This window comes from Trachurus trachurus, assembly GCF_905171665.1.
Source record: "Trachurus trachurus genome assembly, chromosome: 24".
Lineage (NCBI taxonomy): Eukaryota > Metazoa > Chordata > Actinopteri > Carangiformes > Carangidae > Trachurus > Trachurus trachurus.
In genome coordinates, this window is record NC_139910.1 from 9,518,377 (window position 1) to 9,546,113 (window position 27,737).

At 41.1% G+C, this 27,737-nt stretch overlaps 1 protein-coding gene across 1 annotated transcript in view; it reads right to left on the bottom strand.

The window, feature by feature from the left end:
• The window catches only part of LOC311007227 (regulator of G-protein signaling 6-like), a gene marked incomplete at both ends in the record, with an annotated part of 80,759 nt that overhangs the window by 17,041 nt on the left and 35,981 nt on the right, over positions 1-27,737 (bottom strand). The window contains 3 exons of the mRNA XM_084000338.1: positions 2,431-2,537; positions 3,525-3,575; positions 5,759-5,855. Coding sequence (XP_083856464.1) covers positions 2,431-2,537; positions 3,525-3,575; positions 5,759-5,855 — 255 coding nt within the window. The remainder of the gene's footprint in view (positions 1-2,430; positions 2,538-3,524; positions 3,576-5,758; positions 5,856-27,737) is intronic.

The window sequence follows — 27,737 nt, forward strand, 5'->3', positions numbered from 1 at the left end:
TTTATTATCATGACAGAGCGAAGTCAGAGCAGATGACTGGCTGAAAACGTTTCCACCAGGAATAAGGGCGTCCTGGGGTGGAGTGCTGCAGCGATACAGTAAAACCAGAGAGCGACGAAAACTGCAAAAGAATAAACAATGGCAAAGCTGAGCAGTAAAAGCAGCAGGCACAGAACAGATGCTGATAGGACTGTTATTGGACACAGCTAGCTCGGTCCAGAATCACAGCTTTAAAACCATCTATAGTTGTTTCAGTGAGGGGGAGATATTACAATGTTTCATTTGTTTTGATTTTCCTTCTCTGTGTTCCTCTTTGTCTTGCTCTGCTTGAAAAATTAAATGCTAATGAATGGTGATTATCTTTATGAAGCTTCTACGGCAAACAGCCCTCCTCCTCCTCCTCCTCCTCCTCTTGTCTTTTCTTCCACTTCACTTTGAAGGAGAAGAACCAAGGTCAAAGCTCGGCAATGTGCACTGCCGTCTGCTTTAATTAAATTGCTCCTCTAGCTCTGGTGGAGTCTCAGCTCCAACAAGTCAGGGTGAATGGGAAGGAAGTCGACGCTACAGAGATCATTCTAATCTCGTCACATGGTGCCTCAGCCATCCCCACTGAGGAATTTGAAAACATTGTTTCCTCTTTTTAATTAGGGAAGTCCGGATAAAACAGTCTGGCATAATTAATCTGTGACTTTAATGCCACTCTTTTATCTATGACCAGTGAAGGAGGAGTGAAATGTCAGCACGCTTTGCTTTCTTTTTGGTCCCCGGACGAGACTTTAATTCTAGTGTACTACTCCACTACACTATGTCTCTGTCAGGCTTTTGGTACCCGCCTACTCAGCCCGAACCCCTCACTCGCTTGATGAATATTTTAACAGATCACCATTCATTTTTAATAGGGTCCCAGGATCCCATCATAGTACTGAGGATGCTGTGGACAGAGGACAGGGCCTTTTGTCATCAAGATCAAGATTGGTGTGTAATTCCATAACGGAACAAGTGATCTTCAACAACTGATTGGGGTCTATGAGAATAAGCACCCCCCGAGTCAGATTAACCTTGCTGGACTTTTCTTTCTTTTCTTTTTTTTCCACACTAATGCAGGATGAGGAGGGGATTAGTTTAAGCTTAGGTCCGTTACTAAAGGCACAGAGCAATTTGCATTTGGTCAAGAACAAAATGTATTGTGTTGTAATCTGTTTACAATAATGAAGCATTATTTAAGACTTGTTTTGTTTGTAGTGTACACTCATAAATGCACATTTTGAAAATGTACACCTTAAAATTGTGAATTTTAGTCTTTTATCAAGTGTTTTTTTCCTGGTAAGATCTCCTGGAGTCCCAACAAGGCTACGCTAGCAGCTCTGTGAGGCTTTGAGCAGTGCTTTCAACAAAATGCTAGCTAATATCTCTATGCTAACAGGCTAACAACACAGTCCAGATGTGCTAAAGTCATTATTTATGCATGTTGTTTACTGTACAGTATGTACGACTTTGGTGATAAAGCAAAGTGTTGCAGCTGTCATATTGCTGGCTCTACTGTAGATGAAAAGTCAGGGATCACCATTCATCATAGCTCAACAAAGAGCAGCACTGCTATTATGACAGCTTTATCCTTTTTTTCTTTTCTGATCTGTCAGTGTTTCTGGAACAAAGAGGACATTTTCCCCATCTACCTTTATTATCTGAAAATTGCTGAATCCAAACACAGAGAGACTCCGGAAAACTGTTTTCATACTGTGCATTAATCAGTCAAGTAAATAGGCGACTCTCCTTTTTGTGTTACTGTATAGCTTAACCCAACAACACTTTCACTCTGCTTGTCATGAAATGCAGAACTTGATACCTCTCACTTCTCTCAGCAGCGACTTCATACTGGATGATTCATGAGGTAGAGAATTAAATGCGTTCGATACTCTGCTGCATCTGCTGTAGGCTACGCTAGTCTGCTTGATGATTATGATGCATGTTTACATAAAAGGCTTTTGACTCGGTCACACCTATCATCATCATCATCTGAGTCGCTATGTTTAATTTGTTCCGTTTATATCTGATATGTGTTGTCTTGCCTCTGAAGGTAATGTAATTACTGTCTTCTTAAGCTCCTGTGAACTGAGCACATTTAATAGTACTTTCATTTAGTTTTTTTAGTTTTTATTTAATAGTTTTCTTGGCAAATTTGTTCCTCAACTCAGCATCAAATGACTAAAGAGAAGTTCAACAACCAGACACCATCCACTAAGATGAACCCTACACAGCAAGAACCTAACAGCCAGTCAATTTTCACATGACTAATCGGTCATGCAGCAAGTAGCCTACTGTATCTTGAGTCTTCAGCTATGTTAAATATGGGGTAAAGATGACTTATTGATTCTAAATGCAGCCATTTTTGCCACCTCTCTGCATGTTTCACCTGATGCTCTTGCTCACCTGAAAGCGGTAGAAAGTGCCGTCGTCCTTGAGAGACAGGACGTGGTCTGAGATGGGGAAGAAGTACCCCTGAGCTGCGATGAGACTCCCGATGTGCATGGCCTCAGCTGTGAAAGGAAAAAGAACAAGGAGTTCAGATCACAGTGGGTTCCCCGGCGCTCCACATGTTATCTCTAATTCAATATCTGTATGGATGGAATAGACTAAGTAACAGTATCAGGACAATGGAGTCAAAAACCTTAGAACACAGTATGATTTTCTTATGCTGAGTATTGAGGTAAAAGCCACAGATGTCCTGTCTTTACGTCATTAAAAGGTTGAAGATTTGCTGTATATAAATCTATTGATCATATCTTACCGTATATTTAAATAGCCTGCTGTATCATGTACCATGACTCAAGAATTGACTCAGTGTCCACGCTGTGGGCTACTGTACTAACAATAAACACTGCTCTCCCACCACTGTGCCTCAGGTCAGGCCAGCTGAACAACTTATCTAAATACTATAGCCACTATTTATTTATTTACTTATTTATTTATTATGTGTTTTAAATCGCTTGTTTTCTTATTTTCCAAAAAAGTTTGTGTTATTTCAACACCGCATTTCACAACTTTGCAAATACCTATAATCTTCTTGGATAATGTCTGAGTTTCTGTCTGCTCAGCCAAGGCTAACTGCAAAGATCTTCTATTTATCTCAAACATAAAAGTGTTTGTGTCTCTAAAACGGTAAAAATCAATGCCCTGTGCATAAGAGGGAGACTAATGAAAGACCTGGAGCAGCTACCACACACTGTGTCTGACCTTTCGAGAGCTGGACTTTTGTCGACTGAGAAACTTGTTATTTTTCCTTTTCACAATCTCAACATTAAGATTATTAAAATAATCGGGATATTTGACAGCCACACTAACGACAAGTCACTTTGTGGTTGTTAATGTATGACATATACAAAGGGGATGTTTGATGTAGAAAGCTTTTTATTTGTCCTATGGTTCTGCAAGACTTCTGTTATCATAGTCGACTGTGGCCTTAAAACAACGTCTGTACATTCAGCACAGCAGAGACGAGTCAGGGGTTCGTTTTCAAAAATTACCTGGATCCTCAATGGCCAGATTCTTCATCAGCCACTGTACAATATCTGCACCTGAATCGGGTCAGACAGAGAGAGACAAATGAGTGTTACAGAGGAAAGCTGGGGGGTTGGAGAAGGGATGTGATTTAAAAACAAAACAAAAAGGAAGATGAAGTAGATCACAAAAGTTAGAAAGACAAAGAAAAGACAATAAGGAAAATTAAGTATTTTAATTTCAACATTTAAAGATAAAAAGCACACTTAAAACTTAAATATGTAAACAGCTCTGAGAATTGAAAGTAACAGAGGGTATTTTCACCAGCTGATGTGTTTTTCAATAAATAATCTCAAAACATCAGATCTGATGAAGAAATAATAACTTTCTGAGTATCTCCCATCAAGCTCTTGGCTTCAAAATGAAATAATGATCCAGATAAATGCCTTTACCCCCTGGAAATAAAGATTATCCCTTGCCACTGGCACTCAGGGGAATAACATCTAGAGACCTGACATTATTTTCTGCAATAAGTATGATAGGTAAAGCTCCCTAAAAAGCTTTTTTTTTTTCTTTTTTTTTTGGCGATGGAGATAGAGTATTATCTTATCTGTGCTTCCCCTCTGCTTTCTCTGAGCCCCGAAGGAGGTGGCGTTTAATTCTCCATCATTCATTAGCTTCCTGGCCCCCGGCACTCAGCTGCAAACATTTGAGCTGCTGCTCTGCACATCCATCCGCTGCTGTAGTAATTGTGTTTATTGATACGCTCTGCTTATGGCATATTGGGGTAATGCATTTTCCATAAGTGCAAGGACTGGAAAAAAAAAGAAGAAGAATGATAATAGCCTTCCTTTGTTTCCATCATTTCTGTGGGGTGTGTCAAAGCCTCCCACTGAGGCTTCAGCTTGTAAGTAACAGCAGCCAACTACAGGCAAGGCGGCTCACATCCATCCTTCAACAGCTTACCTTACAATTGGCCAATCATGGTTTTATTTTTCTGTTTTAAATCTTCAATTATTTACAAAGTTTAACACTGTTTTCTCCATGATATAGTCCCACACAGTGACCTCCACAGTCCCAGCTTTATTGAAGTAGTCAGGACTTGATTGCCTTGCTTTGGGGCACCTTAACAGTAGGAGAATAGCATTACTCATTCCTTTTCCACACTTATGTTGTCCTCTCACTCTCCCTGCAGCCATTCAGCTATCCTCCAGTGATCCATTGCAGAGGAAAAAAACAGAGCTGCAGCCTTGACACAACCAGAATGAAATACAGCCACAAAACACACACTGCATGTTTGTGGATGTAAGGATGTGACTCAGCTGGAGATCTAGCTTGTACTTTCTCCTACACTATCGCATTTGTGATCCCAGTTCAGCATTGCTGTGGGGCTTACCCACAGGATGTGGTAAAACACCAGCCGCTTGCTTGAAAAAGTGAAAAAGTAGAAATTGGTGACTAAGAGGGTGGGCCTACCCCACAAATAATTTACAAAACTGAGGGAATAATGCTGCGTTCAAGACAACTCAGAAGTAACCGAGAAGTCGGAACTCCAACTTGGAAATTTCCGACTTCCGACATCATAGCGTTCACACTACTCGGAGGAGAAAAAACATGGATGCCCGAAAGAAGAAGAAGAAGAAGAAAGAAGAGTTTCATGCCATTCAATTCATTTTTCACAACTCAGAGCTAATTTTTTTCACGAGTTGTCTTGAACACAGCATTATTTCACTATTTCTTGCTGAGACTTATAACTTAAACCTGGAGGAAGAGGTAGTCTAGTTTAGCATAAAGACAGGGAACAGGAGGAAACAGTTAGCTTAGTTTAGCATAAAAATGAAAAAGAAAAAAAAAACAGTTCGGAAACAGGTAAAGGTAACAAAATCTGTTTACGAACTCACTAATAAAGCCATTATCTAATATGGTTAATCTGTACAAAAACCAAAGTGTAAACTTTCACACACAAAAAAAAAAGAAATATAAAAATAAACCTTTTCACCAGAAAAGTAAAATAAAAAAGCATTTTTCTTCACCCTGGAAACAAGTGATGAGAGTGAATCATCCCTCCAGCTCTCCCGAAACATGAAGCCCTCAGGATGATGCATCTCAGCATTTTCCATGGTCTCCTTCTGTCTCTCATCTCTTTTCACCAGGCATTTACATCACTGACGCACTTCAATGTTTACAGACTGCAGCGTCTGTCAGAGCCTCATCTCTGATATCTCTTTCACTTTCTCTTTCTCTCTCCATTTCTTTTTACCTGTGACAACGCTGGGGATTTTGGTCATGAAGCTTTTGACAGTTCGGATGGGAACTCCCTCCGTCTCATCCTGGATGTTTGTGACAATGTCTTCAATCTGCAGAAGGAGACAGACAGAGAGGAAAAAAGAGAGATGATTAAAAAGTTTGATCAATCTGAAAGTTCTGTTTGAGGCGAGTATTGGCTAAATGGACTAAATTTAGCGTTTTGATATCAATAAACCATCACCACATTACTTCTCATCTGCTAGTTTCTACTCTGTAGGCCAATTTTATAGCTGCACAGGGCCAAGTACTTGCTCCAGCCACTGCCTCCTTTGTCATCCTCATTAATCCAAGAAGAGACTTTTTATGATGCTATGGTGAATCATGTTATGTTCATCTAGTTTGAAAAAAGAAGATGCAGGTTCAGCTTCTCTTCGTGGCACTTAATCAGGCTGCGTCCTCTCCAAACAAAAAAAAAAAAAAAAAAAAAGTTATGTGTGTGTACTTCAGAAAAAAATCTGCTGAATGATTTACAAAACAGAACGAGGTTCCTATTATGTCAGCACAGACACAGACGGCGCTTTCAGAGCTTCTGATGTACCAAGGCATTTAATTAATTTTAGCCATGAAATTCAAATGTGTTTGCATGCTATGAAGTGGGCACTTGAACTTCCTGAAAAACTGCTGCTTAGAAAACTGTTCATTTTCACTGACAAGATTATCCCACACTGGCTGTTGTAAACTACAAAATGCAACCAATAAAATCTTATTTAAATCCAGCTGTTATGTTCGTCCTTTCAAATCAAGTCTTTTCAAAGCAATTGCTGCACATCAAGGGAGTAACGATGCCCCATACAAGGAACCTTTGAATATGCGAGCTTTGATTTAATCCCTATATACTGTTACTACATGGCCATATTGTCTATAAAAGTTGCTTTCAACAGCGGAAGATTAGAGGATAATGAGACTCATTAACTCATAGCACACGTCTTCGGCCCAGTATTATCACAACTGTGCAACATGTAAAATAAAAACACAGTGCCGACCTGTGAGATGATCAGACTGGAGTTTGATTTACTTTTGTTTTGATTGCAATGTCGACACCCCCTCTCTGCACAGATGCTTTTTTGTTTGCGTCAGAGAGTGGGAAGTGAGAACTTGGTCGCTTTGGAGACAGAAACTACCACACAACTCAAGAAGCTATATATAAACCCCAAATCCAATCCAGAGCACAGAGAAAGACAGATAGAAAAATGGCTACATATATGTTTGTTTGTTTTTTTACACCTGAACCATTAAAGAGATCACATTAAAGAAGTGCTGAAAAAAAAACAACAGAGAACATTATGTGAACACTCACAGTCATGCGTGCACAGACATCGAGCTCTGAGAAAAGCACTTTCAACTTCTGTGCCTGTAGTACCCAGAGTACATTGTACTGCAGATGTGTCCTCATGCTGTGTACATTTCTCTGACCCTTTTAGCTTTATGAGTATATTTATAATGTGTGAGCTTGCTGTCAGTGCAATGCAATTCTAGCATGGCTCCCACGCTGGGTCAACGCTTACATGACTACTTCCACAACAGACTCATACAGACTCTACTTAATGTAGAGCATGCTTTAAATACACAGAGCATGCCATAATGCACATCCACTGCAAATCCCTCTAGATCTTTTTGAACAAGCTGATAATTATTGTCAAAGAATTTAAAAAAAAAATAAAGCTATGCCAACATCTGCCTGATAAAAGCTGGATAATTTGGCTAAAATCTTGTGATTATGTCCAGCATAGGAACCTGAGGGGGTAAGCTCAAAGTGAGGGAGGTAAAACAGGCAGAAAATCTGCAACAGAAGAGAAATTCAACTGGACAAAATGAGCAGAAGCGTTACATTGGCTTTGTTTTTTAGTTTTACAAAAAACAAACAAAAAAACCCATTACATTTGGTTCTTTGGATTGGTTTATTGGGTTAGGGGGTTAGTTAAATTTATGATTTTTTTTTTTTTTTAAGTACTTTCAAGGTGCAAATGAGTAGCAAAGTTGTGACCTCTTAGTTACACCTACATTCACCTACATCCATCTCTGAGCCATGATTTGGCTGCCTAAAGGCATAATTTAAAACTGACACCTTAGGAAATGTGTTTATGTGCTGTCTTGTCAACGTAGAAGAGTGTATTATTGACACCATCATTTGCAATTTGCTTAGCACAAAGACTGGAAGCAAGGCAAGACTCTGTCTATATGAAAAAAGAAATCTACCAGCAGCACCTTTAAAATCACACAAATAATTAATATGTACACAAACAGAAATGCATCAATAATACAAACACCAAGTTGTGTTTGTACAGGAAATTGCACACTGTACTATTTATTAGCCGGACCAGTGACTTCCTGTAGTTTCTACGGTGATGAAAGGAACTCCACTTCATCAAGTGTTTATCTTTGGACAGAGTCGGTCTCTCAGGTTCCCTCTGCTTGCAGTCTGATGCTGAGCTGAACAAACACCTCCTGCTTCTAGCTGCTGACTTGAAGGATAACGGAAACTCTCGGGTGTAGTTGATAGATAGGGACAGAAATATCTGTCCACTATTGAGCGGGAAAAGTGAACCTGGAAACACTAAACAGCTGCTGTCGAAACGCATACAACATAAAGCAGCTTGTTTTTGGCACAGCAAACAGCAAATATTAAGGAAAAGAACGAGAAGCTTGTCTTTTTCACTTCCCTGCGCGTACGTTCCCGACCAATCTGCAGATTCAAACTGACAAGCCCTCTGCTTTTACGTCTCCGGCCATCAGTCTGCTATCGCCCTTCTTCCCCTCTCCTGTTAAAAGAAGGAGAGATCCTGGCTGTCTGCCAGAAGCAAAGGGGCACAGGCAGCTTTGGGCTCCGCATCAGAATCAATATAATAATACGATTCTAACAAGACCTTGATGGTGTGTGGAGACAGCTGCTCAAATGACTTTAATGGCTTCCGCTGTCATGAACAATCTACCCCTGCCCCACTAATCAAAACAGGTATTCATACCGGGTTCACTGCAGGTTACAACAGCTGTCTACCCCAGAGTTTCAGGAAAAGACGCAAACATTTCCAACCATACTCTGGCCAACAATACATGGTTTAAACACAATGCATTATGGATCAGGCTGAGTCATGGTTGCACACAATTAGTCAATTAGTCATTATACTAGTTAGTACTAGTTTACTTACTAGTATACTTAGTTTATCAGTGAATTTCATTGGTCGACCTTGCCTTATGTAAAAGTTAAGCCACATTCAACTTTTGCTAGGGGCCTCTGATTTGAACTCTCTGAGGCCAACATAGTGACTTCATCTGAATGCATGTCTGCTGCTTCCTTACTGAACATGGCCTGAAGACCGTGTTTGAGGGTTAAGATTAGAATAATCTAATGTGAATAATGAAGTTTTGTAACCTTAACCCCCTAACCAAAGGTGAGCTTCAGGATGGATGGTCAGTGTCCCATTTTAACCACTTCCATTCGAGTAAAGTTCAACCCGTAAAACTACCTCTTTAATCAGAGGGAGGTCAGGTGCAGACTTTGAACGTAGTGCAAGATGAAAAGCGGGGCGAAGGCGTCTTCTGTTGTCTGCATTTCTTCTTTGTTGGTCCATGAAACGAAGAAAGATCATCGCAGCCTATGCAACAGGTAACACAAGTGCTTAAGCCGGCATTGTCAAACCTGAATGAAAACCCACTGCAGGTGGTGCCTCATAGCTTGTCGCTACTGTACACATATAGGTGAACACGTCGGCTACGCCAAGTGGTGTCTCATTTTGTATGGTATCTCTACTTCTAACACTTATCGTCAAGGCGTATCTCCCTTTGGAGAAATGCAACTGGGCCTGAATCTTATGACGATCATCTAAACAAAGACACGTGTGCTTGTAGGTGATGTGAACATGCGCGTAACGGCTGAGTGCATGTGCTCTGCTCTTGGATTGTGTGTTGTTTGTTTGTGTCGCAGCTCTGAGAGCAGCCCAGTGGGAGCAGATTTCATCAGACTTATTGCGAGCCGCTCTATTTAACTCCCCGTTGGGCAGTGGGCTGCCTGATTACAATGTTATCACCACACGCTTAGCACGGACCAACTAGAGGGCTGGCAGGCGGCTTGGCAGACAGGTGGGTTATGGAGGGGGGGGGGGGGGGGGGGGGGGGGGGGGGGGGCGACAAGGACTATGCTGTTGATTGTAGTTTAATGATCCCTTCGGGCAACGGGGTGGTTTGTCCGTTTACACTCGCCAGCGATGCAGATGCAGATGCCATTGTCTCCATCCCTCAGTGATCTGTGTATTAGTCTGACTGTGTATCGTACTTACTGGAGCCTTATGCAAGACTCAAAAAAGCATCTGATGGAGTGAGTGTGTGGGAGACAAAGATGAGCACAATATTCCCTCAAACTGGCGAAAGTGCAGCTTCATCTTCTGAAACCGATTTCAGCCAATAAGGAGAAAGAAGTATCTGAATTTAAAAATAGCAATACTACAAGAATAAAATATGCCATTATAAATCCTGCATTAAAAATTAAAAGTATTATAAGGCTTCAAAGTAAAAGTTCTCAATTTGCAGAATAACCTATTTTAGTGTCATATATTATGAATTGTATATATATTATTAAGCGGATCTAATTAATGTTGGGTAGTTAAATCTAAGTTGGAACCATCACATCTTCATCCTCATATGTTTGGTTTTAAAAATACTAAAGTAAAAAGTGCAATAAAGTTCAGTGCAGTAGCTTTTGACTATAACTCCTCAACATTTGTTAGTTTTCACCTTTTGCCCAACAATACAGGAAGCCGCTGGCGCTGTTGACAACTGAACTGATTTGAGCTCATCTTATATTTGCTGCTGCTCTAACGTGTCCTGCAATTTCAGTTCAATCTAAATTTCAAGTATGAACATTTATTTAACCTCAGGGGTCCGCTACTCCTGACCAATGAGAGGACGCTGAGTTACGCAAGAGTTTATCAGGGTGGAAGTGGGCTAAAGCATCTGGAGTCGACCACGCTGACCCATGGGAAGCAGTAACAATAACTCACAGCTGGACCCACAACATGGCACGCACCCATATACACGCAGGAGGTGCCAACAAAAGTACACTTTATTTGTAAAATAACCCCCCATTTGAATTCCCGACCTTGAATTGGCTGCAATTAGCCTTCCCCGGCACACAGAGGAGTCTGTGGGAGTGGAGCCCGACAAGCCCATCACCGCGGCTATAATGAAGCAGGTATACGTCCTGCTGAGAGAGAAAATGTCAGCCACGGCCCCGCGGGGTGGGATGTCTGCACGGAGAAGTCAGGCTAACACGTTTTGAGAGAAAAGAAAGAAAATTACATCCTCTGAACCATGCAGCTCCGAGCCTTCCTCACAGTAATAGTAACACGCTGCCGGATCAATAGCAGGCTGGATGAAGGCCAGCTGGAGAACAAGAGAACAAGAAGACAGATGACTGACATTCAAGTCAGCGATACGAGGATCCAATGTTCTGGCCTTTTATTTGACCACAGCTTTGACAGTTTAGCTGCCCAAGTCATGTGGGTCTCTACAAATAGATCATTATCACTCCTTTATTCTAATTCCATTCATCTTCAGTTGATTTTTTGAGCAGCGAAATTCACTATGAAGTGACGAAAACTGAAAATGTCACAAAAAGAGGCACAGGGCCATGAATTTCTAAAGAAGACTTTAAACCACAAGATCTTCAGAATTTACTTTTCATCAAAACACTCCAGGCAAATTCTTTGAAGGCCTATTTTAAGTCTTATCCATGGCAACAGTATCACTCTGTTATCAGAGACTGAAAAAGGATAAAAAGTTGTTTTTTTTTCTTAGCAACCAGCAGTAATTCATGCACCGTTGATCCTATTTTATATACCTGGGAGACTGAGCTCAAATATACATAGGAAGAAAAATGCGTTTCCATGAAATGATTAATTCAGTTTTCAAGGGAAGGCAAAGAAGTATGTGATCAGACTGGTTATAAGAGACCCATTGGTCGATTTTCAGCTCCTTCAGCGCATCTGCATATTACCTTCGCAACATCCTTAACAATCAAGTGCTGAAACACCACACTGATTGCACCATGTTCCTCCGCGCCTCAAGAGCCCCTTGCATGCAGACAAGGAACACTCGGACAGAAAGTCAAGTGACAACAAAAGAAAAGACGAAGGAGCCGGCTGAGAGTCGAGCCAAACAGATGCAGACAAATCGATCTAAAATATCATGCACATGTTATAAACGTGTGAGCTCAAAATTATGTCTCAGTAAGTGCATTCAACATAAAGCAACACATAAGGTTACAATACAGTGTCACTTTGCCGCCAATGCTGCAGCCACACACACACGCACACACACAGACCACGCCACCACTGTCAAAATGCAGGCTCGTACAGATCTGTTAGAGCTGATGAAATTTGTAGAAAGACAACATATTGCCCCCTCTCCAATGTTGTTACCTCCAAATTGCTTTCTACAGGCAGAGGCTGTGCAGGGGAAACTGTCACCAACCGGCTGATTCAGGTTCAAGTCCACTGACATTGGCATTTTGATGTAACCTAACCTTCACTTAAAATAAAAATTTTAACTTGTGGCACTTAATTATGCATCATGTTACCATTCACAGCAGCAGCAGCAGCAGCAGGAAAAAGATCTCCAATGACAAATGTGCCCACAGTACAACCATAAATACAGCTCCTCGTATCCCATTTCTACATGGTTAAAAGAAGACAGTCTAAAATTCTTGACTAATCTTCTGAGCTTACGAATAGATTCAAAGAAACTACCAGTACCAGTACCAGTACCAGTACCAGTACCAGTACCAGAACCAGAACCAGTACCAATACCGACTGCCACAATTGTTACATTTCATCAATGAGACCAGCATTTATCTCCTAAAAAGAATGTAACTAGCCGGCGGTAAACCTCTAAAAACCTGCGGGTAAGTTAATTAGCGATTGTCTTTTCTCCCGTGATGACGACTGAGGTTGGCCGGCTGACAAGCTCTCCGGACGGGGTGGTGTCTCCGTGACGAGCCGTTGATCTGCTCCACAGGTGGAGCTTCACTTTTCCGAAAAACACCGGAGCAAACGTCTAAACAGCCGTCATTTCGATAAACCGACCTCACATTGATCTAAACAGTTACTTTCTTGCATGAAAAAATATTAAAACTTAACAAAGTGACGTAATAACAGCGCTACAGCGAGAAATAAAACAGCTGCCGGTTGCCGCAAGATGCATTCTGGGAAACTTGCCATACCCCTCGGTTTTAAGTGTGCCTCTGAAAAATCTCTGTTTGAAGGGCCAGATAGGCCTACCACTTCCCCCTAACCCTCGTCTGAACCAGAATCGGGACACCACCACTTCACGTGAACGCGCAAAACGAAAGGTGAGGGCCAAGGGCTAGAGCTAAGGGGGGAATTGGAATTCACCAGTATCAGAACCAGTACCAGAATCAGTACCAGTACCAGAACCAGTACGAGTACGAGTACGAGTACCAGAATCAGTACCAGTACTGCATTCTAAGTTCTTCATATAGTGTATTCGCTTCTGAGAGACTCTTCTCACCACATCCCAGTTGGCCAGGGTGCTCTATTTTATATCAGCACAACATTTCCCAATAAGCTCTTATAGAGTATATCTGACTAAAAATAAATCCATTGTGACGTGTTGAAGTGGAGAGCAGCTCATTGCAGAAGTAGAGGATCTGGTGGTATAGGCAGATATTTGTTGACACTTGCATTTAGCATTGCATTTTAATTATTTACAAGTTTTTTTTGACTAAGCAGCGGTAAAATACTTATTTGTGTCAAATATTTCATCATACTGTGCCTTACACCAGAAATGTGACAACAGCTTACAAAGAGATGCACACACACACGCACACACACCACTTAGAAATTCCCCTGCACTGGAGAAGTACACAAACAACATGGAGAGGCTGGGGAAAGATATCACACCACGCTGTTAATATGATCTGCATCAGCTCACATGGAGAATAATTAGACAGTGAGTTCACATTAGACCACCAGCTGGATCATGATACTGGGAGTCATGATCACAAAATCCATTTTTATCACTAGGTTATCAACACAGAAATTTTCTGTAAAGTCAAATCGCAACATGCTCCAAGCGGCGCTAAGATTTAATGAGCACAGGAAAAAAAAACTACTTTTGCACATGTTTGGTTCAGTATTTAGGCCAAAGCTCACTTGTATGTTATCTTCAGCTCGGTTCAATAATCAGGCTTGGTTATGTTCGATATGCTTTCCTCTTTATGGTTGTGGTCCTTGTTGTTTAAACAATGCTGCAGAGAGCAGAGCAGCACACTTTATTGAACCACTATGTCTCTTTAGTTGTACACAAAGGCTTTGCAGGTTTAGAAACAACAATGCTGAGAGTAGTTAATCACCATGTATAGAAGCTTTGGCTTATAAGTGAATGTGTGTAGGTGTATAGTGTCATCTGAGGTAACTGTTCCTTCTGAGAACACACTTTCCTTTCAGTCGGGCACCTTTCTTCCCCTGCACTGCCTGAATCCCACGGCTGCTGCTGCTGCTGCTGCTCAGGGATCTCTGCATCTGCACCTCTGCAGATATTACATGGCTCTCTGTAGAGCAGATCACAATCAGCCCGAGTTTTAAGATTACACTGCTACAACACATTCCTGGGATAACACCTCTTTCCTCCTACATTTTATTGCATCCCTCCTGCCTCCATCCTGTATTCTGGCAGATTTTATATCACTATGAAGGACACTTTTGTTCTTAATGTCACTGTAATGGATACGATTCACAGCTCTACTCTAAAGCCTCTGAGAATAGGATCTTGTCTGGGTTACATTTCCAGCAACACTATATTTCATTGGGTATTTAAGGGAACCTGGGCGTACATTAAAAAAACATGAGCCCACTACGATTATTATATTTCTACTGTAATATACGATATGATCTTATATCTTGTAAGGTATTATATTGTACTATAAAGTAAAATCCTACTGCATTTGTCCCATTAATTACATTTCTAGGATTCATACCAGCCTCTATACTCAATGCTCACTTTCTAAACGACGATATTAATGTAAAGCTTTTTAATCCGCAAGTACAGCATGATCTATTACAGCTCCAATAAAGTTTTAGAAGAAAAGGCCTGAGTCACCGAAAGCCTCCGCCTCAGTGTTACATAAGCTTCCTTTCTCCATAGTAAACCAGTGAAGTAGGATAATCTTGATGGAAGAACAATTTGGTCCCTGGAGCACTGGACTAAATTCAGACAGACTAATGAGCATAAATATGTATTAAGAAATTATCTTTGTAAAAGACTCCACATTACTCCACTCGCTGGCGGACACAAGTGGAAAAAAGTGGAAAACAAAAACAAAAACAAACAGCCTTGCATCCGACTGAACGCATCAGTGTAATTCCTGCCTTTAAGCAGCGTGTTTATTTTAAAATGATTAGTACACCGAACTGTGCAATTAATGTCTTCTTTACACTAAGCTTCCCAGCAACACTGAGGAAGAGCTAAAGCACATGAAAGTCAGAAGTATGGAGTGTCTCGGCAAAACATGGCAGCCCTGTCTTCATGAAATGAGACGATTTCTCTGTGCAATTTAATGGCAAGTTAAATGGAGGCAAGGATGATGGCATGGAAGTACTTGACTGACAGACTCTGGATAAGTTTAAGAATCCATTTATTATTATTCATTCAATCGTCTTTCATATAATGGCGGCGGATAGAGCTCACTTTTGAATCGTCCAAAACACACACTATGAAACATCCAGATACCTCCATACTGCTCGTCCGTACTGACCCAAGTGTCCTGAAGCCGCCACATGAAAAAGTTGTTGGGGAAAAAAATATTTGATCTCTGTTTTTAGCCTTGTTGTAGCAGTAGCTCCCAGTGGCTCTGCTGATGTTTGTGCACATGCGCGAGATTTGCTGCGAGATGTTCTTCCTCTAAAAGTGTTTTGATGACTCTGAAAGTTCTCCAACCTTCTTTGGCATGACAGTGAGTAGGTTAATTATCTATTTTGGGTGAAGTATCCCTTTAAGAGCACATGAGAAGCGCTTTAGACAGACCTGAGAAAATGTGAACCTCTCTATTAACCTTTAAATGCAAAAGACGCTTGGGTAATCATAACCAGTGCAATGCAAATTAGGTCATTAACTGAGGTAATTAATGTATAATTTTAGGCTCTTATTCCTTATCCTTTTAGTTCAAGGTGCAATGTGTAAATGCAGTTTAAAAGTATAAATGTTGTGTTTCTATGATGCAGTTTTGTTGCATTGTTAAACTTCTTGTAATAATCTACACTAGAGGCATCGCCTGCGGTGTTTTCCCACGGTGACTTCTTTCTCTCACGCTTTGTACTTGTTTCCCCAAGTCGACACACTCTCAGTGAGCTGTAGCAAAAAGTGTATGAAATGTGTATCACTTTGCACAAGTTCTCATTAACATGAAGAGGCTGAGTGTGATACATCCACCTTTTGTTGACAATGTGCAATAACAAGGTTCTGGTAATGAATCTTTCCCTGCAGTGGAAATTGTTTAATAAAGCCCGGGCACGAAAACAGTTCATGAACATGTGCTTCCATAACACTACTGCAATAAGAGGAGTTAGGTAATCCCACGTTCAATCCAATCTCTCATGCAGGATATTAGCACCTTTCTTGATGCGGGAAGAGGATTACCATGCCAACCTGGCAAAGGTCAAATTAGTTTCATCAAATTTATTAGATGTAGCGACTTGATGAAAATGTGTGCATGTAGGCATCATTCACACATTAACACACAGACACAGACACACACACAACCTAAATGAATTGCCATAGAGTGGGTGTAATGACTCATGGTGGAGATGGTGAAGCTGTCTGCCTGCAGAGTGTATGGGGTTTATGTCTGAAGGTCAGATATGATGGCTGTGTGACAGTGATGATGAGTCTTACTGGTTTCAGCCCAGTGCATCTGGAGGCAAAGTGATGTGACTGTTAATGGAAGTGTAATGACAACAGGACGGCTTGGCCACAGTTGACTGCCGGTGCGTCTCTGCCTGACAGCTGACACCGTGGCAGAGGAATTTACGGTATGAGGCCGCCGGTCAGGATCCGGGACCACAAGAGAAAAAAAGAGTCACCTGGTTTGTGTATCTGAAGCAAATTATATTGTTTTTTCTACAATAATACAATACAAAAAAATAAATAATCTAATACTCTAATCTAATTAAAGTGAAGTTTAAAGGTGATCTAGGGATTGACTGAATTGGATATGATTTTCTATGAGAGTTTGTCACAGTTCCCTTACTTTTGTTCGGGCACAACCAGCAAGTTTGGTTTTGGGGTCTAAGGGTGAAATGTGAGAACTACTGGTTGAATTCATGTTTCCCTCAGAAAATATTCCAACAACCTTTGTGATAGTTTAACTTTTCTTTGACAGGTTTTTGTGACAAAACTACTGACATCCCCATCCAGCCTCAGCTGTACTTGCAGAAAGGCATGTTAGTATTTTCATTATGGTCTTGTTAGCATGCTGGTATTAGCATTTAGCTCGCAGTACAACTGTGTTCACCTAGCCTACATCCTCTCAGAGCAACTTGTGTAGTGTTTTAATATTTGCACTTCAAAACTTACACAATGTTTAGAAAATGTATCTAGCATCTTAGAAACCTATTGCATATCAGTACTGATTTTCTGATTGATGTATCCAGACAGTGTTGAATATGAGCTCTGGATTCATAATGTTAAAAACAATTAGGATGACCTAAGTGCTGTATACATAAGATAAAATAAAGTAAAATGTAATTTAATTAATCACATTAAATCACATGATAGCACAGTAAGTACAGCCAAAAGCTTATTAATCTGGGCAAAAAGCCAGGGAGTAAAAGTGTGTTTTTAAAGGTGGCAAAAAAAACTTAATTGCATTATTCTCCTCCCAAAGGTGCTCTCACTGTCCTAATTACAACTACCTTTAATACCTTTCCTCAATGACAACCTTCAATGATGAAGAAATATAAAAAATAAAAAATTATGCAACAGTTTTTTTTTCCAGTACCTTCAGTGACTTTGTATGTGCATAAAAACTCCTGGACTGTGAGTGAAGGTGTCCAGCAGAGTAGGAAAATGAGAAAATGTGGTAATCCATCATCCCAGTGAACACAGGATCAATCCATCTAAAGTGAAGCCTTTGGTGAAAATGACCAAAAATCATTCATGAAATCTGCTTAATGGTGGATGACCACAACAACCTTGATAAGGGAATACCCTCCACTGGGAATGCAAATGCTTGCAGATCAATTTGTTACTGACAATTGTGATGAGAGTCAGTCTAACAATGATTTAAGTGCTTTTTTTGAACTTTAAGCACAAAGAGTGTGAAACGTAATTGGACCAAAAAAAAGGATTTCAGAAAGCTGCTGGAGAAGAAGGAGATTTAAGGAGATTTAACACCTCTGGGACACAACAGCTGCTGCAGTGAGGACAAGGTGCCCTGAACAACGGCGGTGCTACAACGTGTACCTGACTGCAGCAAGAACCAAAAGATTACCTGGATTTAGACATGAAAGGCCGTACTTTTTCACTTGAAAGGATATGAAGAGTGAGGAAAGGCTGAGAAAGAGCAGAGGGACAAGAGGGGGCGAGAAGTCTGACGGACGTCTTTACTTTTTTAGCGAGGTAGAAAACTCCCCGTCTTAGTGGAAAAAGCCAAGATACCGCTTGACTGCAGCGAGTTCACAGAGACCACACTAAAAATGTTTGATAAGAAGACGTATAATTTTACGGACTAACACCACACTAGTTCAATTTTCCATCTCAAACTTCAAGCCAGCTTCACGGCCTACTGAAAGTTTTGTCGCCCTTGTTGTTGCAGTATCTAGTCACCACTCCCCACCACAGTTTTGTCTAAATTCAACTTGATAATGAACAGAGTTTCTTTATGCTTCTGTGTTGTAGATGAGTACTACAAATATCACGCAGCTAAGTGGTATATAGTCTTAATGAGAATTTGGAGATAAACACAAAAGGGCACTAATTGCCCGTGGAAACAGAGCTGGGAATACGTCCCTGCTGGAGTTCCTGAAGGACAAACAGTGTCATGTATTTTAAGCTTCTCCTTAGGAGAGCTTTAAAGTCCTCCCCTTGGTTGTTTCTTACACGCTTGTAAATAATTCCCGTCTCATTATTGGAGAGATCGGTGCTACTTGATGTTTTCTTGATTGCCCTCGTGTCTTGAAGGACGTTTCCGATCACTAGCTGACACTATGACAGGAAAAGAGAAGTGTTTGGGGCTTCTGGCTAGCTCATCAGCTACAATTCACCACCAACAGCCCTAAAGTGGAAGAGCATGAAAAACACATATTTTACAAGATGGCACCATACTATTGTTTTCCCAATAGAGAAAACTGATGTGTTACTAAAAGCTGCATCACATGAAAATTTCAAAAGCTCCATTGAGTCATTATCAAAGTTTTGGAGAATTAATAGAAAGTTCCCCAACGGCATTCTTAGAAACTTATAGTAAATATAATTTCTGAAGCTGCCACAATATGCCAGTGCTCCAATATGACCGACCACTTAGCCAACATATAGTCCAACTTTCTTACCCGCGAGACGCAGTGAAAGTGCTGAATTACCAGGGCTGAAATGTCGAGAGGTCAAAGTTCCCATAAAAACTTGGTAATTGAGATTCCTGTGTGGCAGACAGCCAACCGGCCGCAGACAGCCTGAGAGAGTGAAGCGAGGCCAAACACTCCCTGGGCAATAATCAATCCAGACAAGTTTTCATTGCTCCCAGCGAGGGACACCAACAGAGCTGACCTTGTGTCTCAAAGCCAGACACATCCATACCTGGCAGAGGGTAAGTAATCATCGCAGGGGGAGGCTGATTATTTTCCATTCTCCTCATTCACCCATGGGAGTCCAGTCTGCCCACAGCAAATTATGTCATGACTGTGCATCAAATTACAATTTACCTCATGTTTTCTTCATGAAAGGTACACTAGAGGTAAGAATAGCACTTTATTATCATCACCGTCATCATCCACAACCACAGATGCATCTAAAAACATTCCTGCGCCACTTTAACCCCCTCAGACTGAAATTTCATCTTTGAGCTCTGTGTGTGCCCAGTAGGCTGCCATCTTTTTCTCCAAATAAAAATGACTTGTTGTCGATTATCTCGATCCATGACACAGACAGAAAAACAACACTGCCAGAGCTGCGCCCCAAACGTACTGTACCGTGAATCGCAACATGATGAGAGGTGATTGCTATTTTCCCAAAGGAAAATTATGAACGTAACTTTCTTTGTTTGAGCTGCACGAGTGCATTTACAAAAGAGAGAAACATCACTTTAGATTAAAAAAAAAAATTCAAATAAAGGCAGCAAGGGTAAAAGCACTTGGCACTTCCCTTCATAGATAAGACGGCGCTCATTTTGACTCCATTCTTAGTTTGTCAGAGAAAATCCATTAGCCCACAATTTACTGCTCTCCTGCTGCACTGTCAGAGTGAATAGGGATGGGTATGTGGGTGTCTCTGAAATGGCACTCATTAAAATCTTTTTATCTTACCTAACACTTCAAGGATTCAACATGAAATGGCGCTGACAGAAGATAAGAAAGATTGTTCGTCTCTTAAAGGGCATGTCAGGACTCTCTCCAAAGACTTTTTTTTTCTCTTTGAGGGGGGTTGGGGGTTGGGGAGGTGGATGGAATGAATGGATATATATTTTGACAGAGGTCTTTCCAACAGTGTATCATTCACACTGCGATCTACCTTAAGATGCCAGGCTGATGGAAAAAGGGGAACACTTCAGACTTTCCTGTTATACAAATACAAAAATCTCTGGAGCTGTGGTTTGTAGCTTTAAGAATCCCCCATTAAATTTCATTTACACCAAAACTATCACAGGGATGAATTATTATATAACTTTGGGCATCTTTTAACTTTGTAATGCACCATAATCAGGTCAAATTTTCAATTTGCTCCCCAGTTTCATTTACAGTAAAAACCATTAAATGGATATCCTGCATTAATTATACATCACATGCTTTGTGAACACACACGTGTAACTATAAGCTTACAGAGCTTCCAGCATGGCTGCTGATCAACTGTGGCTACAGTAATGAGACACTTCAATTATGATTAAATATGAAACTGCTAATTATAATTAATATAAATCTTGGATTCCCTGCAGTAATGGGAGTTTAAGGTAGGATAGAGGTGTGTGGGTGTCAAGAGTGGGTTTCAGTCTTAGTTATTTCTGCAGATAGGCCTATATGGAGAAACTGGTAAAAGACTTGTCACAAGGAGGAAGACAAAGGCAAAATGCCCAAACTTTGGTTCATAAATAAAAGAAAACAATAAGTTATAATTATCTTACATGGCCACACATGCACATACAAATACACACAGGAGGGTACAACACAATGTTGTTTTTCTTCTGTCAAGAAAAGCCTGAAAATTATGTAACACACACAGATCTGGTTGACATAAGAACAAACACTCGCAGCTAAAGCTGTGGTTTTTGTTTAAACAAAAGTGTCAGAATCAAATCACAGACAAACAAAACCAAAAAAAAAAAAGAAAAGGAAAAAAAAAACCTTGCCTGCGAGCGTCGATCAGAACACACACGACTGACAATTTCATATTCCCATTGATCAGAGCAGTCGGAGACAGACGGCCGGGCTCTGCTCTGACGGGCGCGATGCAGATTGGGCCTGATCAGAGCTCATTTGCAGGATTAAAGAGGGGCACATGCGGGGTGTCGATGGCCTTGACTCCCGGTTCCCTCTCCCTCACCCTGGGGAGCAGCTCATAGGCCGCTTCTGAGCGCAACAGGGAGGACAAAGATCTGAGGAACAGGCCAAAAAGCCCAGCTCTGTCGGGTGGATAAAGGCTCAGACTTCAATGGCTCTGAAGGAACAGCTCTGCGGCTCTTTTCCTTTTCCATATTTATTCTTCTTCACACATGTTTTGTCTCTGCATCATCTGGAGGATTATGTACAAGAAACTGTGAAAAGCTAAAGTCTAAGGTTTACTATGTGACCATCTCTCACGAAGAAGAAGAATGTGCATCAAAGACAATGCAGAAAAACAGCCGGTGTGAGCAATCTGTCTTTACATGACATTAACACCAGTACAAGCGTGGGATCTCTGTGGAGCATTAAGCCTGGATCTTGAGAAACAGATAAGCTCGTTCAAAAAAATACGCCACATACCTTTGGTCTTCTGTGAACACGCTTTGATATCTCTGAGTGCCAATTTTCAGCTCTGCACCGTGCTAATGAATGGCTGCTAGGGACCAGGGAAGAGCTGCTGTCTTAACACTGTTTTATATATCCGCTGTATATTTATTTTTATCAACCAGTCCAAACATCTTTGTGATCTTTTCTCACAATTAACAGTTTTGAATGTGCACACTCGGGGAGGGATTATCACATCTAAAAACTACTAGTTTTTCCATCATCAGCCGATCTTTGCTGCGTATAAAGCTTTTAGGGACTGGTCACACTCAGCAAGATCGATGCAAATAAATACACATCAGTTTGACTCTTCATCCTGACTGAGCTCTTTGAAGCTGCTCCATTACACTGATATGAGCTGCGTTTCATTAAGATAGGAAATCAGGAAGATTTTGGAACCCATTTAGTTTTTTTTTGTGCTGCTGGCTGATGATACATCATCACTGGGGTGGTGTTAAGTGTGAGGAGTTTTAGTGTCAAAAAGAGAAAATGACACAGAGTTCTTTTACTCTGCAGGGTTTTAACCACTAGACAGAGGGTCTGAGTTAGCGTGGCTTCCCCAACAACAAAGAATACCGTCTACTACCACATCCTCAGAGGTCCAATTAGAGTGGAGACTGAGCTCTGTTTCACATCGTACTGTACCTGCCCCGCTGAAATAGAGCCGCAGCACCTTCCACAAGGGAATTTATTCTTCTGAAATCTCAAGTGCTTTCAAAAGAAACCACACTGTGAAAAATGCCCTTTTCCCCGATACGTTATTTATTCTCATGCTTCTCAAGCCCTAAAAATCTCGAATGATTACGACTTAATTTGTCCACATTCATCAAATTAACTCCCTGGTCTGTTCGACTCAACTAATGGATTTCACCCTCGGAAAGGGGAAAAAAAATCAATCTTAAGAGGGTCGTTTAGTTTCAGATCTCTTTTATAACCTTTGTCATTTGTCAGGATGAAAAATTATACCAATAGGTTTTAATTAGAATACAGGAAGTATCAGGAAATCCCCCTTTAAGCAAGAGCCAGTAGTTTAAATCAAACCTAGAGGAGGCATTATCCAGTTACACGGCTTTAACCGTTAATATGGATAGATTTGCAATGAAGTTATTCCACAGAGGCTTTTGTCGCTCTAATATGATCCCAGGACGATGCTGCCCTTTAGAGTCCTTGTTAAGAAGGTGTGTGTTGTCAAATTAGTGTCATCAAACATGGAGCTGCAGTCGTGCTTGCAGCTCTGTGAGGCTGCAGACATGGAAACGATGTGAGTTAAATGCTAACGCTACAGTAACACGCTTGCAGCGGCACAGACGCTATGATGTTGAGTGGACACTGTTTTTAATCTCCGTTTATGTGTTCGCAACATTATTTTTTTGCGAATTAGTTTATAACTAGGTAACACTTTACTTGACACCTATCTCTATAACGCGTTATTACCATACTTGCAGTCATAGTACTGTGTAACTATAGTTATAAACACTCATAAATGATCATAATGCTTTGTAACAATAATCATAACACACTATAAAGCATTTTATCATGACTTATAGGGTCAGGTATTATAATAGAGTAATAATGCTCAATAATATGTTATGCTTATTGTTATAAAGCCTTATGATAATTTATGAGTGTTTAGTTATACATGTTTATAAGCCAATTATAACACATTATAACTATATTTATAATGCATTATCGGTGTGGGCATTGTCGCTGCGTTAGTAACTGTTAGCGAGTTACTAACAATTATAACGTATTATAATACCTGACCTTAAAAGTCATGATAAAATGCTTTATAGTGTTTATAACTATAGTTATACAGTGCTATAACTGCATTATAACTCATTATATATTATAATGTGTTATAGAGATAGGTGCCAAATAAAATGTTACCTATACTGTAACTAAATATGAAACACAAATGAGGTTTGATGATGGTGGGGGGTGGCCACAATCTCTGGGATTTGATTTGTTGTTGAGATATTTCAGTCCAGTTGAGAGCCAACCAGTCAAGCTTGGTTTTGTTTATGGTTTAGTTTTTCCTCCCCCATGTTGTCGAATACTCACTCTCACTATGGGAATGGTTGGGTTTCCCTTGATGATTAACCCTCTAATGTGCCTTGAGATAATGCGTGTTATGACTCGGTGCTTTACAATCAAACTGAATTGAAATTTACTGTGTTAAATTGCCTTAAATTATGTGACGATTACAGATATATAATGCTGACAGTAGAGATTTCACAAACAATACATCAGTGGTTTCCTTCACCTAAGAACCATTTGGTATAAATGTCGCCACGTGATGCAGTCCCATCAATACTTTACATTACCTAAACATTGCACTCATGCATATACCCTGCAGGGCCGGTGTCTCTGGAGGTTTCAGTCTGCTCTCTGCTTGACAGGCTGAACTCTCCAGAGCAAAACGCTGCCATTCCTAAGGGTCATAGATCCGAGTAGGGGGAGCAATTTATTTAAAGAAAAAAAAAAAAGAGGCATGTCATCAATGTTATTGTTAATTCTGAATCTGCTGGCTCAGCATTTTGACACCTATTTGTAGAACAAGCAGAGCAAGCGTCGCCTCCAAACACAACAAACTGAGGCCATCAAACACTCAAGTGGTGTGAAATAGTGAACAGCATTGACGCCGCCCCCGGGAAACAAGTCAACAACTCATCCCCGGTTTAACCTTGCATGTATTTACACCTTTTCATTTCCAGGAGTGATCTTGAATCAATGAGTTTCCGTTGTGATTTGTTTTGCGAAAGGTGCCACAGCCTCTTAACCAATCCAGAGAACAGACGGCTTGATCTGGAAGTGGATGAAGGAAGGTGGACGAGGGGCAACAAATAACCAAGAGACGATCCATTTATTTGTGTTAGTATTCAAGGTGCAACGACAACAACAACACCACCCAGTGTACAGGTTTCCTCCAGTCCTGTGGAGAGAGCCCATATTTCAGCCTTGCATCGAAGAGCGCCATTGATTGCTGTTAAGACCCCCCGGGAGCTTCTGGCCTGATAGATAGTGGAGCGGCCAGACATCGCTTCTCCAGCCTGCTGTATCCTCCTGAGGTCCATGGACAGGCCTATTCATCCTGGCCCCCATCTCACAGCCACGGCTTCTTCTTTTTTTCCCTGTCACGCCCAGGAGATGAATATGCCCATTGGTTTTTTAACCATTGTGGAGATTGTAGCGCACCAGAGCTGCCACTGCTTTTAAGTCATTCTTAAGAGCCCTCAGGCTTGAGAGCAATACAAGTACATGCTTTGGCGAAAGGATGAGGGAGAAAACACTCTGATGAAGAAATGGCAGGGAGAGAGCACTCTGCAAATAAATGGGTGAGCCGGGCCCAGAGAGAGACGCACACCAGGCAGCCAGACAGGAAGTTGTACATCAGGGAGAGAAAAGAGCTCATCATGACTGTTCACTTTGACTTGAAAAGCACCAGATAAGAGGACACTGCCATTTTTTAACACAGTCCTCACTCTCCTCTCACAGTGAATCAAACTGCAGCATCACTTTAGCTCAGTTTTTTAGCACAGGCCGGGCCGAGCCCCTGCGCCACTCAAAAAACAAGTTATGGCACAATTAACGACCTGTGGTGAGTTGAAAATGAACTCATTATGCTATGCTTAAACTAACAGCACTGGAAATCCACCTCTATACTCCACTTGTCAAATTGGAAAAGTCTTTAAAAAAAAACTGGGAACTTTCAGGGAGGGCAAAGCAGAAGGTCTGAAAAATAAAATCCGGAGATTTGCATCTGCTGCTCGTCACCATTTCCTGTCTCTACTGCTGTGGACTGCCACGTAAAAGCAGAAATGCAGTCACTTTTAATGAAAACAGAGATTGGCAGGAATGTCAAGTGCCATATAGATGAAGCTCCATTCATTGCTGCTGAATCAGGCTTGAGCAGTCAAGGAAGGCCGTAACGTTGGAAAGTCATTTCTTTTCAGCGCAGCGTGGAGGGAGATAGCAGCATGCCATTACCAGGCACAAGGCAACGCTCTGGACAGTTATTCCTCAGGGCAGCCAAGAGGGAGATAACATACGTACACACACACACACACACACACACACTTTCAATCTTCCTGACACACACGTTATGCATTTGTTGATGTGTAAAGCACTTTCTGACAGCATGACAGTGTCAGAATAAAGTAAAGGGATGAATAAAAATGTATTTGATTTGAAACAAAAAGGGGTTTTTGGACTGAGGGGGAGAGAGACATGCAGAGGAGGGGGAAAGAAAGACAAAAAAGACAGAAAAGAGAAATTTGGTGATGTTGCCAACTGGCAGCAAGAAAAAAAAAAGTCATTTTAGTGCCAAGGATCAGGAATTATATGCAATATTGAACACAACCCAGCTGATGGAGGAGAGTAATTCCACTCATCCATCCAAATTATCAATAATTTACTCTTGCGTGCCAAGACTCACATGCATGAGGACAAAGCATGCATATATGCAGCCACATACACACAGAGTCCATGTTGTGTTTGGCATGGCAGTGTTTTGTCAGAGGATTTAAAAAAAAAAAAAAAGCAAAACACAACAAATTCAACTTTTTTTGTTGTTTCCACCTTCCACTCATGACATATTAAGTCACAACAACCATCCTTTAGTCACTGCACAGGGGCCACAAGAGTCCGTGGTGATATTTAAAAGGTGTCAAAGTGATGCAGCCCAACAGTGGGAGACCTCTAGTCATTTCTCAGGACTTGTGGCCGTGTTAACTGGGTTATAAACCACACGCAGGGCGGTGACATCAACATGAAATCACACTCAGTTCAGCCGGCCGCTCGCTTCCTGCATGAGAGCACCGCTGGTACAGCTCGTGTGGCTGTTTGAAGATACAGTCACTCGAACGCCTCGCCTGAGATGAGATGTCATGTGTCGGTACAGCTCCTGTGGCTAAAATGTTTTCGAGTCAGAGGCCTGTGAACCGTCCACAAATCCAGAACAGCTTTTTTTTTTTAGCATGATGATGTCAAACTCTGCAGAGGGTGGAAATTCAAATACGTCTCACACTGCAAGTTTGGGGGGCAAATCCTTTTTCCAGATAAAAAGACTCACTGATGCACCAAAGCCCACATTTATTTTCAGCGTCTCTCCTCTCTCTCTCCCAGCTGATTTCATGGAATAGTTAGAGATCAGTAGATGTGAGCGGAGCAGATTTAAGTTACAGAAACTCATGGATTTGCTGTCAAGGCTGCTGCCGTACTCAACTGCGAGGGGTCAATATTTGCTTTTGTGTCGGGCTTCTCTCTCTCTCTCACCCCTCACTCGAAGCTTTGTCTTCTCTTGAATTAGGCCAACGAAAACAAGCTCAATCCGTTGCTCCCTGTCACTTTCTACTCTGTGTTATACTCGGATGGAAGACAGTAATTAGGACAAACGTCGCAGGGAACATGGATCAAAACCAGCACAAAAAAAAAAAAATCCAGATTGTCAGTTTCTGCTGCTTTTTTCTATTTATCTCAGTAGGTTTTTCTTGATGTGTGGACTTTGAGACACTGTTGTGACAGATATTCATACATTTATACTGGCTGGACCTGCTCAGCATGCATGGTCTTTTAAGAAAGGTGTAATTATGAATCATGCATAGAATAGAGAAGATATTATTATTATTATTCAGGCTGGACAGGACAGAGTCTAAAATTGCTTCCTGCTGCACATGCTTAGTAACCAGCAGGAAACCTAATTGGGCCCTCACTGCAGATGCTGATTGTGTGGGT